Below are 20,311 nucleotides of genomic sequence, written 5' to 3' on the forward strand. Positions count from 1 at the left end.
TCTTTTTGGTCTATAGGCAGTTGTTTGTGTGTAAAAAAGTAATGTTGCGTTTTATTAGTTAGTTATTTGTCAGCCATCTATTAGCATTCGATTCTGCTACTTTCATTTCTTCAACTATAACTTCGTAATTTTTATTTTGGAGCGTTAATGATGTGTCGTCGTCAACAAATTGCGTAATCTCAGAGTCATCTTCAGTTTTGAAATCAATCACATAAATCAAGTATAGAATTGGTCCCAAAACCGAACCTTGGTAGACTCCGTTTTTTATGTCTTTGGCGTCAGATGCCTTATTATTCAAAAAAACGTATTGTGGTTCAAGGCATAAATGAATAATTAGAATTAACTACTCCAAAAAACGTTACGAATAACATTGATAATGCGAACAATTCTAATAATCATTTCAGCAGATAGCGTTTGATTTGACTTCCCCCTCTACTGTGAAGATTCCTTCAATTGAGAGGGAATAAAAGAGCATGAAAACGATGACAATGATCATTCCGGTATGGCAATTGTAGCAAGAAAACCGCAGCTTAAAGTTGCTGAAAAAAATGCATGCATATTGTTCATAGGTTATGATATTTCATTTTAGGAAAAAGTAACGGTAATCCTTAATGACGGACTTCAAAGTTTCGGAATAAGACACTTGTCTTATGACCTCATCAGCACCATTCTGGATGATATTAAAAGATGAAGTACTGATGAAGTACATTCGTGTGCTTATTTGATTCAATCCCAGTCAAAGGAATCTTGTTTGAATTGAAAGGGGTACATTAGTAGGAGAGAGTATTATTTGGAAAAAATACTTTCCCATCTTTATACAAAAAAAGTTTGTGTGAAAGTAACTCCAATGCATGATCTACACATCTTTGTGAAAAGGTAATTTTGAACTTGAACGCCTCCCTTGAATGTTTCTCACAACTTTTTTTGTGAAAAGTAGGAAGTAAAGAAAATTTGGGTTGCTATTGGAAAAATTATGATATGCACATGAACCGTTGTAACGGCTTCCACTTGATTTAAGTGTGTACTATGCATTATTCTATTATACAGTGTATAAAAGCCAAATGGAATAAATTCATTATTTCGGTTACTGTACATATTTTTAAAAAATCCTGAAACACGTCAAATGTGAATTATAATTTCACATTCTTCAACGTAAAAGTGCCACCCTACCTTTAACTCCTTTCGAATGACAGGTACAACCCCCCATTTTTTGAATGGGAAGTATAGGTCTGTGATATATCGTTTGAAGGGTCTCTTCATTCTCTATTTAAAAATGTTATCGCTTTCAAGTTCATTGCAACAATTAAGATGAAATAAATTAAAATCATGTGGTTACCGAAATTCGATAAAATACACTTAAAAACTAAAATGTATGCAAAACGTAATGAAATGTAGACTACAAAAAGAACTATGGATGTTAACGAAGTAGATGTTCAAAATGTTCACCGCGAACGTCTTGGCAACATCCTAATCTCAAATAAACCGTCTTCTAACATTATTTAACGTATCAAGCGTGACCGACCTAATAGTAATCGTTATTCTTTGAGTCATTCAAATCTGAAGGTTTAGTTTTGTACACATTGCTCTTTACATATACCCATAAGAAGAAATCTAATGATGAAAGATCAGGTGATCGCGTTGGCCATTCCTCGCCTCCCTATTCACCGATTGGGAAATTTTGTATCGAGGTATTGCCGGACATTACCTTGGTAATGTGGTGGTGCTCCATCCTGCTGAAACCATATCGTATTCACTGAAACTTGAGGGTTTCCTGGATCAAGATATAAATTTGCTAAACTTGGAATGACATCATTTTAAAGTAGTGCCAAATAATTATTGCCATTCAAGTTGCCCTCAATGAAAAAGGAATCAATGATATGGTTTCCTACAATCCCTGCACAAACATTAACCTTTTGAGGGTATTGCGTGTGTTCTTCTCATCCAGTGAGGATTTATCGTTGACCAGTAGCCGCAATTTCACCGAGAGACAAAGTATACTCATCAAAAAACATAACGTCTTCAAATAGGATGATTTTGTTATCCAACATGTCCATCGTCATTTGCTCACAAAAATAAGTTCAAAATCATCTTCAATGAGCTCCTGAGTAGGTATCATTTTAAAGAGATGCATTTTATTTTATTTTAATATGTTTACTATCGATGTATGGCCAACATTGAATGTAGTGGATGTATGTAACGATGTATCAAACCCAAGCATCACATCTAATTTCAGTTCATGACTCAAAAATGCAGCTGCATTGGCAGCTGCATTTTTATCTGCCCCACAGGACCAAGCTCGCGAAACTGCTTCTTTATTTTGCTTATTGTTCCTTAAGATATGGGCGGTAAATTAGGAAATTTCTCATGAAATAGGCGAGCTACTTCTTGTTGTGTTCGGGTTTTATCTCCAAAACCAATCATTTTTAAAACTGTTATTTCATGCAATTCCGTTAATCTAACCATTTATCAGACTTGAAGTCAACGAACTTAAATTAAAATACTGACAACTAATGTTGTAATATACAAAAACAAGTTGACAAGGCGGTTTAAACTAACGTTGCCACGGAAATTATTTAGTTTTTTGAAGGATACCATCTAGAAAGAAAATTGCTATGATTTTGCTTACTTTCTCATTATCAATACCTCAACATGAAATAAGTTTTGAGTATATTGCAATAAGTTTTGAGTGTATTTTATCGAATTTCGGTAACCACATGATTTTGATTGTTGCAGTAAACTTGAAAGTGATAACATTTTTGAATAGAGAATAAAGAGAACTTTCATAAACCTATGCTTCCTATTTGAAAAATTGGGGGTTGTACCTGTCATTCGACGGGAGTTGAAGGTAGGGGTAGCATTTTTCCGTTGAAGCATGTTTAAAAATCTGTTCGAAATCTGTTTTTCCGTTAATCAGCTGTCAAATTATAATTTGAATTTGACGTGTTTCAGGATTTTGTTGAAATACGTACCGTAACCGAAATAATTAATTTATTCCATTTGGCTGTATGTATATTAAGTTCTTCCAATCCAACGAATTCATTAAACTCTCTCAATGGCCCCTTTCACCTGTTTCATTACAGAGTCGAACCGATGAACAAAACAAATCAGCAGTGAATCTCAATACAAATTGAGCCGTCACTTACTTATGTAAGGTATGGCCCTGGAGGGCGAATGTGTGTAACAGGATGGCGCCGGGCCGTAGGCGGCGGGGTAGTAGTGTGGCGGGGGCGGCTGATACGTTTCTACGAGCGAAGGCTGCGGGGCGGGGTACGGTTCCATGATCGTCGGGGGCGGCGGGCCTCCGGGGGCCGGAGGATAACCTGTAGCGCTAGCCGAGACCGGTGTTGCGGTGACCACCTGCATAACAGAAAAAATAATTTCAAATTCACCTGAATACTTGTTTCATGATTTTTGATTTATAGTTCACTTGATAGAAATTTCAAATTGAAAAACAGTGCACTTTGTTTCATCTCTCTAAATACCGTAGTTTTCCCGTAATTAATTATTGAAAATCGAATGTGGTAGGGTGGTGATGTCACGACCCTATTCCCGCTTCTTGTTCGATTGACCAATAGAAACAATAGAAATAATCAACATTGCCAAATCGTAAAATTTACGGAGCCTATAATTATCAATTTGATTATGGAAGTGTATATGAACCCGTTAACGTTTCAATTAATGAAAAATTCTCCACATGGAATAACATGTACACGATAAATCATGTTTGGAAATAAGTTCTATATCTAAAGTCAGTACACAAAGTCGATAGATCACAAAATATTTACCTAAACTATGATTATATGCATTATTTAATAATATACAGTTATGGAAATCAAAAAATAGTGCAAACTGGATTAAAGAATCATTTCAAATATTCAATTTATTCTACAATCGTCAATCTGTACAACTGCAATTTATTACAAAAAAAACCATTCCTACATACATACCTCTTTCTAATATAGCTACTAAATTCAAGCGTTATAGGCTCGCTTGGGTAACCTGTTAAATCTTCCAAAACTTGAGAGGAAGGTTGAATGAGGTCAAGTATAGACAGAATTGATTGTACTCGAACTGATCCAACAAAAGCTTCTGAGGTAATACCATTAATCATATGATAAAATTCAATGAAGTAAAGTGTATCATACTTTCAGCGACAGTATTAACTCCAGATAATACTTTCTGTGGAGAATACTTGAAGTTGAAATAAAAAACTGTGTCATTAAATTCAATATTTTCGCCTCCTTTTCATTTATAGTCACTTTTTAAATGATTTCTATAAAGTCTTGGAAGAGAAGAAGGATTGTAGTTCTTTATTTTTTTTCTCATCATTTTATCCTTTGAAATAACTCATCCATAAACCAATACGCTTTCTGTTTTGTGCCCTTGCACAATTAAAATCAGCACAAGAATGCACCATATTGATATTCAAATGTATCTCTAAAACACTTTTAAGACACACACAAACTGAACTAGATGAAAAAACGAATTGTTCCTACGCGAGCTGTCAGTTGAGAAAAAGTTGAAACTCAATGTTGCAAAAATAAGCAGAATAGATCCAATATGAGATACATTTTCAATGCCGAATAAACCAATAAATTGTTATATGGGTACTCCATTTTTCTGAGAAAATGAACGATCAATTAAAATTTTCTGTAATTATTCATTCATTATTTTTAAGAATGAAGCCAGCAAACAAATAAATATGCAATAATAACATCGCTCGAATCCACGAATTAAGCATGAAAATGGACAATAATATTTGCCTTGATTACTGATATAGTTCAAGTTATACCTGAATATGATTCTAAATACAATTAAGCGAGCTGTATTTTCTAATGGTTTTCGAATGCTCATGAACCCTAATAAAATAAATCAATTATGTATTCATGCTACCCACCAAAAATAAGAAATTCAACGTTACTGGTATATTAGCCACATTGTCATCCAGTCAGCCAGCGCCATCTGTAGTGAATGCGACAATGTGTTCTTTCTAATGTCAATGGTTTCCACAAACTTCGTATTTTTGTTAAAATAATTTCAAAATGAATATTGAGCCTAGTTTTGTTAAAGCTGACTCCCGACAACTTACCAAGAGTCGATTTTGAAATGATCGATGAATTTTACTTGAAAAATTTGCATTTGGTACCGAAATGATGAATGAAAAATTGAAACGGTAGGTGGTATATTTAGTAGGTCCCTTTTATTTATATGATGGATGGAAAGTTTTGATTTAATTTTTATTTTATCTCGGCCAAGGAACAGTATGGTGACTGAAAAGAGAAGCAAAACTATGTACAGTGAAATGTAGAATTACTCCAGAACATATCAATCCAAAAATAACCTGAAAAAATATTTTTCGAAATGTAAACTAATGAAATGGAATATGCAGTAAAGTAAGTACCCGCCGAGACCTACCTTTTACAAAAAAACGTTCTGTATTTATATAATTGTAACAGTTGTATTCACACCGAGTTGACAACAATAACAACAAAAATGGCGTCTGTCAAATTGGATCATCAGATCTGTGATTGGATATTAAACACAAATACACTTGGCAACTCCGCTCTAGACACGATCAATTTTATTGGTCAACAGACACGCGGCCAATTTAAATTCTTGCTTTTCGAATTAATCTTTTTTCTGCAAATATAAAGAGATTTTGGGACCGATTAGACTTGATGAGTATAATATACCCCTAACTCGATCAGTCTATAAGCAAACCACTATCATTTTCCATAGCATGAAACAAGCTCATTAAGCAAATGATCCAGTCATCTTAGTCAAACTAAGTTAAGTGTTTCGGAATTTGAGATACCCAGCTGGGTAGTCCAGATGACTGGACTAAAAATGTATTCAATATAATGAAGATATTAAATACATTTATTAAAAATAAGGTTTGTTTCGAATCTAATAAAAAATGCACAACATTCTTTATCATAATTGTTAGAGTTTGAAAAGAAAGTGATGACTGTTGAAATTTATCAACCTCTCTAAAGGTTAGTCCGGGAAAGCTTCGAAAATATTTTATCTTCTTGGACCTAGACTAGTTTAGGTACATAATCCGTCTTCTGGTGATATCTGGATTTTGGACCTAGACTAGTCTAGTTCGCCAGACATCGCCAGAAGATGGCAAGTGAGACTTTGCTGAAACGTCGTGAATATGATCCTTGTAAGGATCAAAAACACAGAACACGGAATAAAACCCTGAAAAACAACCCACCCTTTGCCTCATCCCGAAAAAACAAAAAAATCGATGGCGACCCATTCTAAAGGACCACTTTTACCTATACATCTGTTTCGATAACCACTTTGGAATACGCCTGTCGTAATGAAGAGGTATATCATGTTGCTGAAACGTAACATCAGTTGAAAACTCGTCCAGATTTGTCAATTATCCCAACCAATAGATGTACAGACGCAGTCCCTTAGAATGGCCCACTAGCTCACCTGATCTGACGCCTCTCAATATTTTTGAAGGGATATGTGATATCTAAAGTATACGACGCAATTCATTTGAGAACTCGTGGATTCAAAAATAGATGCTTGCAACAAAATTATCACAGAAACATTTCAAAATGAGATAAATTAATTTGTTAACAGATTTCATTGTTGAAAGGAAGTTATTCGGAACCTCTAGCGTAAAATGAATATATCAAAATACTTTTTACGCGCCAGAACAAAATACTGTCTCGATACCTGTTTCGTTCACCGAATTAGCACCATCAGATGACTAAAACTGATGACACTAGCGAAACGCGCGCCGAGAGGCAATATTTCGTCCTGGTGTAGTACATTTATTGGAATAAACGAGAGGGATATTTGAATATATTTTTTTGAAATTATTATTATATTTTGTTTGCATATTCTTGAAACGAATATAAAACTGGTAATTACTCAGAAAAGGCTGATCCGATTTAAAAAAATGACTCGGTGCCGGACAGAAAATTGAAATGTCTATCAAATGTCTACAGTCTCTCTTATCATAAAGTACTACCATGATATTTTGTCCCATACATTAGAGGGGGACGACATTTTGCGTCGCCACTGTATATGTATTAATAATATAATTGAATCAACATTGACAGGTCCCCTATGATATTTTTGTCATACTCAATCCGTGTAAAAATTGAAACAAATAAAAAAATCTTTACACAATACAACAAAACTCCAAAATAAGATATGTTCAGAAAATAACGGGAATTTTTAAATTTCCCGGGATTGAAGAGTTCGATCGTCAATTTTTTCATTATGTTGAAGTATGACAAAATTCTCAGTTGCAGTCATTGTTTACTTTGTTTGAATTAGCCGCTGAGATTAGACATTTTTCAAGAGCTCGGCGATTTTCGTTTGTCAAAAGAAATGGGTCAAAGAATTTGTATCGAATTTTGCGTTAAAAATTTACTAAAGTGTTAACAAAGTGTGTGGAATGTTAACAAAGGGATATGTGAGTGTTAAACGCGTTTCCAAGATGGCCGTGAAGATGTTGAAAATGACAATGCCTCAGCATATCAACAACCGATGGTAACGTGGAAAAAGTGAAATAGTTTATTACGAACGATTGCTGAATCACAATCAGAGAATTCGCTGATAATTTATGTGAAGCAACAAAAAAAACCCGGATTTTGGTAGTTTTGAATCAATTGACAGTTACTTTCTCAAGCCACTTTCTGGAAATGTGAAATATCAATAAATTGGGTCTGGAAGCAACATTAACGTGGCGTCATGCCCAAATTTACAGAAAAGGAACAAACCGGGGAAATTTTGCACAATACTATTTGCTGCACCTGTGAAACTGGATGTAACAGTCTAAAATGTGGCTTCCGAAAACATGGTTTGAAATGCACAAATTTATGCTCAAATTGTCATTATTCTGAAAAATGCTCGAATGTTGAAGAAAAAAACCTACGAAGAAGTTAATGATTCACATGAAATTATAGATGAAGAACCAATGCATACTGAAAAAAATATTGGAGACGAAGACGGCCTTGAAGATTTCGACGATCTACTAGAATCGGAATAGTTTGTCGAATCTAACGATGAATAAGGCCATCAAAGAGACAAAAACTAATGGGTAAGTGATTAGAATTCAAGATAAGGTATATGTAAATAACAAGGTTATTGTATTTAAAATATTGTAATGAATAACTTAATCGGTATAAAGTATTTAAATTCCATTTACCATTTCAAGCATAATAATCTGTGACATAAATTCATTTAGGAATTAATGAATCAGCTATTATATTGAAAAAAATTGCAACAGTCACATTTTTTACAAAAAATCCTCTTTAAATCGTATCTTTAATATTTAAAAAATGAACTATTTTTGCATGTTTTTGCAATCTCTGTGTTTCATGGATATGAAATTATTTTGTTCATCAATATAACATGGAATTTTACATTTTTCAAGTACCTAATTAAAGTGAACATTTTTATAAACAGCTCTAAGTTTTAGATAATGATAAAAAAATCGGATTCGAGCTTTTTTGTTTTATTGCATCTTCTGAGATTTGCCACAATAATTTATATTTTTTCACACCATCGAAAAGTAGAGATTTCAACGAACAACAAGCATACCGAATAAAAAAAAAAAGATATTTTGATGTGGGAATTTTCGATTGAAAATTCGAACAACTTTGTCATTCCACTTTTTTTCGTAGGACTAGTAGTTCCCGACATCCTCAAATCGCCCGTAAATTATTTTTCCTTCCATTTTTGTCATATTTTCTTTTTTTTTCCAATGGGTTTCAAAAATTATCGGCACTGGAATATAATACTTAATGACGGATAAAATTTGAAGGCGACATCACTGTACTCGTAAACGGATACACGATTTTTTTTACGAAAAACGAAAATTTGTTTGACTGACCTGTTGACTCGGCTGAGAAGGTCCGCTAGGTGGTATGCCGTAAATCTCTTGGGGGTTTGGAGGAGGGTAGTACTGCGTGCTGGCGACGTACCTACTTCTGTACGGAGAGTACTTGTGAACGTACGGATTAGGCGAGTAACACAGATCATGATGAGCGTACGAAGGGTTCGGAGGTGGAGGGTTAGGGTAGTGATAAGGAGGGGGGTAGGAGGAATAAGGGTAACCTGGCGGGGCGGCGGGGTATTGCGGGTAACGATACGCGGAAGGCGGGTGGTTCGACGGAGGTATGCTGTCCTTGGCGGTCGTGACGGACGTAATTATTACCTGAAAAATATCAGTGTAAAATTTCTGCAAATTAAAGAAGCTGTATCAGTAGTGCTAGAATTTGGAATAATTTCATGTTCAGAAGGAAATTCGTGTTCGTAATTCTAAAATCACTGCTACTTAATGTTAAACAAAATAATTTAGCTTTCAATCAAATCAATCAAAAATGTACTTTATTGTCGACGAAAAAAAATCTTACTCTGATGAAGAATAAATAAAATAAATCAGTCGATTCACAGTGAAGTAATTTCAGTGAAAATGGAACAATAAAAGGTGTAACGCTTATATTTGTAGACAGGACATAAGGTTCTACAAAGCAGTTAGGAATTGATTTACATGTAGGTATGAATAAAATAAGTCAGTCAAAGGTTCAGGTACTCAAAATCTGTCTTCAAGATGTTCTTCCAAGCTTTAATATGATTTCGTAAGGAACAGTTCCTAAACACGTTTTCGAAAGGTTTTTGAGTCTGTAATACTTTTAAATTTCAAATGGTAGATGATTGAATATCTTCCGACTTTCAAATATTATGGAATTTTTGGTTATTGTTGAAGTTGGTTTTGGCAGAGGTATATTGGCATTTTGCCCCAGGTGTTATACAGGGTGTAACTGAATAAGTGTAAAACATTCAAGGAGGTGATTCTTCATCGAAAAAAAAAGATAGGATCTTTCATATAAAGAAACTTCAATGGAGCATCCCTTGTTAAGATACAGCCCCTGAAAGGGAGTACATAAAATTTGTATAACAATTTTTTTCACAAGCACTGAAAAAGTTACAAATTAACTTGACGTTTTGTACTACCAAAAAGACACCTAGCCAGTAATTTATTTGGTTTACCCCATGGTTGTAAGGGGTGGAAAACGCAATCCCTAAAATTTATTTCCAATGTAACTTTTTGTCTTATTATTTGTTCACCATTTAAAAATTTCGTTCTTAACAAGAAATGTCTTTTGGGTTTTTTGCCCAAAATAAACCAGTTCGCAGCAAAAAATTATTTTACGAACAACTACAGAGATACATCGTCATAAATGAGAACTGGATTTATTGTTATTTTGTAGTTAGTACCTGCATTAAACGATTACAGGGTAATAAACAAAACTAATTTATTAATAACAAAACACACAACATGTGGAAATCATAGTAAATGTTCAATATGTCTACCTTCAGGCATTACGCATGCGTCTAGACGTCGGCGCATTGAGCCACGTATTCGCTCAAATATTCCTGCAGTCTCTCTGATTACCCTGCACGCATCGATGATGCGGTTTCGTAAGTCCTCTACATCGCGAACAGGAGTACGATAGACCAAATGCTGTAAATGACCCCAAATAGAGAAATCGAGAGGATTGAGATCCGGGGACCGAGCAGTTCTGTGGTCCTTCTCGACCTATCCACTGATTTGCATATATGTCAGTTAAATGCTGACGTGCTACTCGAATAAAATGGGCGGGAGCCCCATCATGCATAAAAATTATATCCCTTCTGACGCCCAAAAGAACTTCCTCCAGCAGTACTGGATGCACTTCTCTTAAAAATTGAACGTATGCCTCACCATTTAATCGAGGAGGTAGAAAAGGAGGCCCAATTAAATCATCCCCAATAACTCCGAGCCACACGTTAGGAGAAAACTGTTCTTGATGGTTAGTTTCGACAATAGCGTGAGGGTTTTCATCAGCCCATATGTGGTAATTATGAAAATTAATAATCTTGTCCCGACAAAAACTACATTCGTCTGTGAATTCTTACGTCTTCAGAAAGTCACAATTTCTTCTAATTATTTCCAGCATCCCGTTGCAAAATTCCAGACGGTTCGGAAAGTCTCGCGGTAACAGTGCCTGTACTCGTTGCAGATGGTAAGGGTATAAGAGTTATTCTTATAAAATTCGAAATACCGTCATATGATAAACATTTAGCTGGAAAGCAATCTTTCTAGTACTGGTAGTAGGTTGTGCTTCAATCAAATTAAGTACTGCTTCCTCAAGCTGTGGTGTTCGTACTTCTCGATGGCGACCACAATCCTGCGTCCTTTTGTCGAATGAACAATATTCTTGTAATCGTTGATGAAGTCGAGTAAATATTATATGTGAAGGATGCTGCCGTTGAGGATACATTTCAGCACATCTTCTGGAAGCTTCTAACCCATTTTCCTGCGACAGACCGTAAACGTAATGCATATCAGCCATTTCCTCATTTGTGTATGCCACTTTAATAACAAGTGAATTATCAAAGTGACAAATTAAGAACAGAACAACAACACACAATTAGGATTAATTCAATTTCGAAAATTCACAAACTGACAGCGTCATACCAATATAATTGTCACTATCGCCAATAGCGACCTACTAGATAGATTAGTTTCGTATTTTCGCATTTATAACGATGTATCTCTGTAGTTGTTCCTAAAATAACTTTTTGCTGCGAACTGGTTTATTTTGGGCAAAAAACCCAAGAGACATTTTTTGTTTAGAATGAAACAGACTATAGGAAATAACTTTTTAAATGGTAAACAAATAATAAGACAAAAAGTTACATTGGAAATAAATTTTAGAGGTTGCGTTTTCCACCCCTCACAACCATGGGGTAAATCAAATAAATTTCTGGCTAAGTGTCTTTTTGGTAGTACAAAACGTCAGGTTAATTTCAATATTGTAACTTTTTTAGTGCTTGTAAAAAAATTGTTATACAAATTTTATGTACCCCCTTTAAGGGGCTGTATCTTGACAAGGGATGCCCCAATGAAATTCCTTTATATGAAAGATCCTATCTTTTTTTCGATGAGAAATCACCCCCTTAAATGTTTTACACTTATGTCTTACACCCTGTAAATTCTTTCGGAAAGAAAATTATTTTCATCATTTGTTAATATTCTACTCTTAATGAACAGTGATCTACAGTGGTCCAAATGCTAGGTTCTAGCTCTAAATATATATTTCATCGCCTTATTTTTTAAAACAAACACTGATTGTATCAGCTGCTTACTACAGAAACCCCTGACACCGAAACTATATCTCAGATGATAGTCAACTGATGAAAAATATGGTGTTTTTCCTGCTGACAGTGTAGCAGCCAGATGCAAGTTTTTTTTGAGATATTTTACGTTATCATCAAACTTCGGGGTAAAGGATATTCACGTTAAGAAGAGAATGACGTCACAAGCTTTCCTCGATGCTGTTGTTAGGGTTTTATTGATAATATTGCTGTGATAATTCGCATTATCCATGACTATAACTGAAGGGTCTTCTGAATGTATTACGCTACTACGCTACTATTTGTTGAGACTCTCTCGACAACGCTTTAGGCATATTGAATATATGCAGGTCTTACCAAAATAAATTATTAGTTCTGAAAGGAAAGACTGAACTTTCCGAGTTTTTTCGATTCGGCAACGTCTGAAACTTTACTATCAGTTGAGCAACTCACAAAATGAAATTTCACTAGTTTCATTGCTATTGAACGCATTTCATTGGGAATTTTAACGTTGTTATGTTGGATAGACAAAATTACCAAAAATGACGTCATTCTCTTCTTAACGTGAATATCCATATTATTAATCCAAAGAATTTGGTGCACATGATTACATGATTCTGGAGGATTAGGTTTGCAGAAACAAATTTGAACGAAATTATGTTAGTTTTATTATTCACATTGAAACAAAGAATTGGAATCATACCAAGATTTGATTTTTTCTAAATCAGCCTCGATTATATTTTTCAGAGAGTCTGTATCATTTCCATGCCATAGTGAGGTTGTATCTAGGGGGCATCTTGACTTGTCAAGATGTGAACGCAGATAAAATATTCATTAGCACCTGAACTGTTTATGACGTCAATAATACGTTTATTATTGTATTACCAAGAAAAAAGAAACTAAGTTAAAGAGAGAAACGTAAAAGTCTTTTTGATAGGCAAAATTGTTCAATACAACAAGTTATTTATAAATAGAACTTATTTTTTTGTGACAACAAATATTTTGAATATACGCAGTAACTTAACGGGGTTAACTGAAAAGTTTGTCCTTATACATATGTCCAATAAAAAACCTGATTTCCCTCAGAAAAATGATTTTTGTTAATTTTCACACACCTTTCTCATCGTCACTGCAAATAATTATTCAGTTTCCTCAATATTGTAATTCAGAACATCGTTGCTCTCCCTGAAGAAGATAGTAAATACTGTCGAAATATTGGAAATACGAGATCCTTTTGAAAAATAAGGTGTATTTTCATTTTTCTCAAGAAATATTTATTTAATCAAGTAGTCCACCTCAGATATAATGCAAAAGCCATGAACTGTATTTTCAACACGATTTTATTAGCTTTACTTGTATGTATGTATGATACGAATTTCCAAAATATCTCTCCCCCATTTTCACCCCTTCAGTGAAATGGAAAACTAGTACATTTCACTGAACTAATCAAAAGGCATATCTAATTGAAACAAGGTAGGTGTACAAATGTTTCGAAAGAAAAAATAATAATAATAATTTATTGAATTTTCTCTCAATGTACGAATAATATCACACCCGTGAAAATTGATCTCTCCCGAAAATGTTTCAATTTCAAGAAGTATTCATAATTCTAGATGACGAGGGTGACGGTTTTCACCTACTAGTCGGCACTAAACATCCCCAAAAGAAAGAACCAATATATGAATCGACCCAATAAACCAGTAAATCATATTCCCCATCGAACAATCCGGAAATCCCTACGACTAATACTCACTTCGCTGTCCGAGGAGTCCCCGTTGGAGCTGGGCGGTGGCGGGGGCGGCTCATGAGACGTAAGCGACGGCGTCGTCGACGTCGCCGGGGACGCTTCCGACAGGGGGGCGGCGGTAGTTTTTGTCGGAGGCGGGGGCGGCTGGCCGTGGCCGTGTGGGACGGTTATCAACGGCCCCGCCGGTTGATAATATCCGGCTGGAAAGAAACAAAACATCGGTTAGTTAATCAGATAATGAATAGCTCGATTGGAATTGTTGGAATTTTCGATTACTTTTGGACGGATATTTATCGCCGCCCGAGTTAAACACTCGAAACAGAAAAAAAAGGTTGTTTGAATTTTGTATTTTGTATTTTCATCGTATATTTCATCAACAGCTTCGAGCTCCTTATAGAAAACATCTTGATTCATTTTGAAATCGTTACTCGCGTTTATTTTAATATGAATTGAGTAGTACTTAATTTACAATACAAAACATGGAATTATAAAACAACAACAAAAATAATTGGCGCTCCGGGGCGATTTCAATGATTCTAGTGGCGCATTTGCTTTTTCAGCTGCAGGAAAAACCTGCAGCACCACATCATTCGAAGATCTTGATCTGCCAATGTCCTCTGTCTCATAAAACAAACTGAAGGGTGTCTCCAGAGGCTCCAATAAATTCAATACATCGCCAGAACACTTCGTGACACGACTATCGTCAAACTTAAAGCAATCCGTTTCGTCTTTGACCAAGGCGTAATAATGACCTGACTCAACGCCAGAACCACAGTGAACAGTGACTGCATGAAGATTATAATAGTAGTCTGCTAGATTGAAGAGTTCATCTATTTTGAGTCTGCGTAAGAGTTTGGTGCTTCCGTCAGAGGTTGTGTCATGTTTGAAGACCATCAGTGTTATTATTAGATTATTAGATTGATTCACGAAAATTACGGAAGTGAAAGAAAATATTTGTGGAGATAAAATAGAAACAAAAAGGATACTTTAATTAGCTACATTGTAGCCAAATCACAGACTAGATAACTGAAGCTACCGTTACACTACAATGAGAATAAACATCGCAGATTGAAGGAATGAAGTCAGATGGAGATTTACTGGAGCGTCATAGAGACCTATTAGGTTGCAAAGCTTAGATGATAAGAAGTAACAAATGTTATATAATATATACATTTTCATCGGTGGGGGAAGCTGTTATAGAATATTGAATATGTAAAAAAACTGTTGCATGGACATACTCGAGCGCGTCAGAAATTGATACCATCAATGTCCTACGTATTTTTAATGATGTTGGTATGTAATCTGATCGTTTGCATGATGTGGCGTGTCAGATTTTCTAAGGGAGTGTTAAGTGCCCCAAAAAAAAACTCTCATTCAATAATCTGACGATTTCGATCTGACGCAAACTCGCGGCCATTATTATAATGTGCAAAAAAATCGTCATTTTGAAATACTCAAGCGCGTCAGATTAAGATATATATATATCGTTCATGTTTATGTTTTAGACGTGCTGTCTCATAATCTGACGATTATCTAGAGGGATTCGCCTAATCTGACAAAAAATATTTTTTCAATTTTTTTTAATCATTGAACTTAATTGGAAAACTCAGGAAATAGCGTGTATTTTACTTAGAAAACATAGTGTATATTGAATAATTAATGAAGAAAAGAGAAATGAAGCTTTCTATGTTTTTTACCACATTTATTTGTAACTAACATTACTGCAGTTACTTATACCATATATAAGTTTGAAAAAGTCCTTATAGAACGAAACTGCAGTAACGTTAGTTACAAATAAAAGTGGTAAAAAACATAGAGTTTCATTTCTCTTTTCTTCATTATGATTTCCTACCACGTAGTAACGACTACATCCATCAATTAATTGATTAATTAATCTTCATCACGAACGAGTCTCTGTGATTAGCTGTAATGGCGTCATGGCAACAGAATTCAGAGTGGGGACGGAGTGAGAGAGTGATAGATAGAGAAAAAGTGAAAAAGGAATAGAAACGCGGAGAGGGAAATATAGACATCACGCAGCTGCACGCATTAAACTTTCTTGACGAATTTTTGCTATTTCGGCTTGCGAAAATCGTCAGATTATATATTTTTCGATATCCTTGAATTATTTTCTTCAAAATAAAAAAAATAGCTACGCTCGAGAATGTCGAGATGACGTTTTTTTTACAGCTTTGCTGTCCTCCCCTTTCTTTACGTCACTCTCAAATTGTCAGATTACTGGAATATACACTTTTTAGCATGTAATTAACTCACCCTACCTTAATCTGACGCGCTCGAGAATTTCTGATGATCAATTTTTTTTAACTAATCTGATCCCTTATCCTTCACGGGCGGCCTTATATATGGGGCTCATATTTGGTGGAGGTACTTAACCGGGTACAAGGTATCTCCCTGTATATTAATCTGCCGCGCTTCAGTAAATACCGATATCCCCGCTTGAGCGGGGATATCGGGATAATAATCCCATTCAAATCTCGTGATGACATTCAAGAATTGACTTCGTTTTCATGGACAGCACTTACATGGAGGAAGGTTGAAATTGAAATGCGTCGGTCTCATGAGTTATTCCACAACCGATTGTCATATCACCTGAAAGAGAATAACGTCTGCATCATAAATCAGAAGCGGTATATGACTGTGAAACATTCATCAACCGGAGAAATCCATTGCCATTAAACAAAGCAATTGCAATGTATGTAAATCCGTCCGCAAGAGTTATTTATCATTTTTTGTCGAACGCAAATCGAAACTGAGTTATGTCGATAGTTATTTCCTTCAACGACTTGACAGCAATGACAACTTTAGACTTTATGAAATAGAGATACGGAGAGTTTGCATCTGTCGGCGATGGTCAGCTTACAGTGCACAGGACTGGATTCAGCTCAATTAGCTACATATTTGTTTGGTCCAATTTGTTGATCAACTTTCATTTCACTTCTTTTGTGTCCATGACCTCGTGTTCTGGGTAGTATATGTTAATAACTTCTCGAGTCACCTGAGGAGAATCATGGCTATTCGTAGCCCCGTCAGTCACGAAACAACGCAGAATCAATTCAACTTCAAGTAGATGAATTCTTGTGGGAAAAATTTCAGGTTGACACAATTTTTATTGAACTTCCTAATAACATGATGAACCACTAGTTGTTGCCCGTGGCTTCGCCCGCGTAGAATTTTGTCACATTAAGTTTCGTGACATACAATTTTCAACAAATAGTTAAAATATTTTTCAACTTCAAAACAGACAAAATTCAATATCCCTATTTTCCCCCCTTGGCGGTGGAAATTCTTGATTCCCCTTCTTGATGCTCATTTACACTATACAAAGAACCTACCTGCATATTTAAAGATTCTAGGTTCAGTAGCTTAGGCTGTACGTTAATACATACAAGAGCGGGTAACAGCTAGTAATTTATATGTTTACTTTAAAAATATAGTAAATAAAAAAATATGCCAACGGCAGTAAGTAATGAATAGCTTCGAGAATCGAATTATATTACCTATAAAGAAATTCGCAAAACTGATACAACCGTCAACGACGTCTGCCCTCACGCGCCTGCCCGCGTTCGGGTCGCGTTCTTGGCGATGGCGCTTCATTGCTTAGACCGCCCCTCTACCCCCGCGCATCGTCCACCGTTGTCTTACAGTAGACGCGACGCGTAATGGCTTACTGCGTTGGGCCAAGTTAATCTTAACGCGATAATTTTCAAATGATTCGTCCAAAATACTTAGTGTAAAAGACAAAGTTTATCTAAATTAAATATTTAAAACAAAAATTGTATCAATTTTTATAAGAATTTGACAGACATTATAAAATGTGCATTGTAAAAAAAGTATCCAATTTAATTGTATTTATGTAATTGTATGAATGGAATACCATTGTCTTCAGTGATGAATCCGGATTCTGTTTGGGCATGCATGATGGTCGACGTGGTGAAAGAGGAGATCCTCATTATGCTACGAAAAGCAATGTACACCACGGATGATACAACAATATTGTGGAGGTAAAAAAACCCAGAAGAGCTACATAAAACCCAAAAAACCCCAGAGAGCTACATAAAAAGATATCATTTGATTTAGAAAAGGTGAAAAATTGGTATGATGCTAATTTATTATCCTTGAATATCTCCAAAATAAATATAATAACATTTAAATGTCTGCTAAATGAACTGTCAATAGAAAATGATATCTTGTAAAACAAATTTGAACACAAAATTTCTTGGTGTGTATATTGATAATAGGCTCAAAATTGTTGTAACAAATTTATTGATACTGGGTGTTTTCTTTATGTCACTTAGTTCAAGGTTGTTTCAAAAGTTTTATCCGCTTTGTTGGGGGTCTAATTCAAATTGTAATATATTAGTGAATACTTATTTCATTTAATCGAAATAGGCGTATTTCGTATCAGTGCAGTCTTGCCAACGTTGCACAAGTCGACTAATTCCTTCAGCATAAAAATTTATGCTCGAGATTGGATGAAGTCGACGAAGACCGTTTTTGTCTGGTTCTGATTGGCGAAGGTTCTACTGCTCAGAAACCCATCCAAGTGCTTGAAAAGAAGGTAGTCGGTTGGCGGTTCACGAGACCGAAAGGATTTTCAATGAACGTTTTCCGATTCGTCCTAATTGAAGAAAGTATTTCAGGAAACTTGTATCCAAATTCACAACTACCGGTAGTGTACATAACAAAAAGTCCCCAGGTCATCCATCCATTCCGGAAATGCAAATAATTGGTGAGATGGTAGTAAATCCTGAACAGTCTACTTATTCCGTCGCGAATGTTTGTGAGGTGTCTCCTTCTACTGTATGGGGACTTTTGAAGAGGAATAGGTATCATCCATACAGAATTAAAATGGTACACCAATAAACTGAAGATGACCCTCATCGAAGAACAGAACTGTGCAAAATCATGACGGAAACCATCGCAAGGCATCCTACCTATCTCCAAAACATTTGTTTTAGTGGCGAATGTAGATTTTTTTAAATGGCAATGTTCACAGACAAAATTACCGTTATTCGAGTGACACCAACCATTACGTTTTTTGGGAAACTCATACCCAATATTCAGGAAAAATTAACGTTTAGGCAGGAATATTGAGAAACCATATTGTAGGGCCTCTATTCATTAATCAAAATTCAACAGAGGAACTGTATTTGAATATGCTGAAAACTAGTGTTGACTATCTCATCACTGAAATTGTCGAAGCGAATCCTAATGAATTCGATATGGATATTGTAGTCCAACAAGATGGAGCACCGCCACATTATTCCAGACAAGTAAGAAACTATTTGGATACTACTTTTCCTGGTCGTTGGATTGGCCGTCGAGGTCTTACAGAATGGCCAGCCCGCTCGCCAGATTTGACACCTCTGGACTTTTTATGGGGCTATTTGAAGCAAAAGGTGTACGAAACTGAACCTGCTTCAATATTGGATATACGGCAGATAATAATAAATATTTGTAGAATTATTGACGTTACTATGTTCGAAAATGTACGGCGTAAAATATAGGATAGGCTGTTCATATGTCAAGAAGTTCAAGGCAACCATTTCGAGCATCTTCTGAACTGATCTCAAGCTTATTACCTCATATTATGTAGTTAAATGTCAATGTATTTAGGCAATTATTGAAAGTTCCGCCATTTTGTAGTAGTTGAAGCATTTGTCAGGAGCTTCAAAAAGACGTTGAAAGTTTCATCAGTCAATTTCACTTCAAAATGAGGTATTCATGCATCAATTTCATTATCCCAAATTTCAATTGTTCAGTTGACCCGTTCAAAAAATAAAAGCGGGGGGACATTAAAGAAATGCACTGTATGTAAACAACTGTTGAAAATGTTCCTATGTGAAAAATAAAGGCCGAATCTCCCCCCATTAGTCCTTCATTTCCTCTTAGTCCGGTTCACGTTTCGCAATAAGGCATAATGAATCATTACGGAGCAACATTCCAGTCATTTCAGTAGCCCATGTCATGGAGGAATTACAAATACGTGCATTGCAGACTTCTCCAAGTACAATATATAATACTTAGCCTGGATTAGGACTTGAAGGTAGAAATGATACGTTAAACGCAGACTAAAGTTTCACTAATGCCGCTACTGAATAACATTAATTCATTACTGAGCCCGTTTTTCGAATTGAATTGAATTATGTCTCTGTTCTCGGAATACATCGAGTTTTCCAGGGATCAAATCAACGCACTCGTTGCAAATTTGATTGATGAATTTCAAATTGCGACGTAGGTAAGAGGATTACTGAAAAGAGTTGTCATGGCAACTGACTCGTATTTTTCGTAATTATAGGGGTGCAAACTTGAAAATTGACTATATTCTATAAAGATTAAGTGTTGACCGGGTCTTATATTTGTACCCGGCTACCTGTTGGTAGCCGG

General features: G+C 35.5%; 1 protein-coding gene across 1 annotated transcript in view; it reads right to left on the reverse strand.

Moving 5' to 3' along the window:
- Positions 1-20,311, reverse strand: part of Hers (Histone gene-specific Epigenetic Repressor in late S phase) — a 266,285-nt gene that overhangs the window by 12,178 nt on the left and 233,796 nt on the right. The window contains exons 5-7 of the mRNA XM_074183198.1: positions 13,910-14,103; positions 8,867-9,190; positions 3,144-3,357 (exon numbers count right to left, since the gene is read on the reverse strand). Of these exons, the coding sequence (XP_074039299.1) occupies positions 3,144-3,357; positions 8,867-9,190; positions 13,910-14,103 (732 nt within the window). The remainder of the gene's footprint in view (positions 1-3,143; positions 3,358-8,866; positions 9,191-13,909; positions 14,104-20,311) is intronic.

The sequence above is a fragment of the Leptinotarsa decemlineata genome, unplaced genomic scaffold (assembly GCF_025532065.1).
Source record: "Leptinotarsa decemlineata unplaced genomic scaffold, Ldec_3_MD MMD2_tig00026336_RagTag_RagTag, whole genome shotgun sequence".
Classification (NCBI taxonomy): domain Eukaryota; kingdom Metazoa; phylum Arthropoda; class Insecta; order Coleoptera; family Chrysomelidae; genus Leptinotarsa; species Leptinotarsa decemlineata.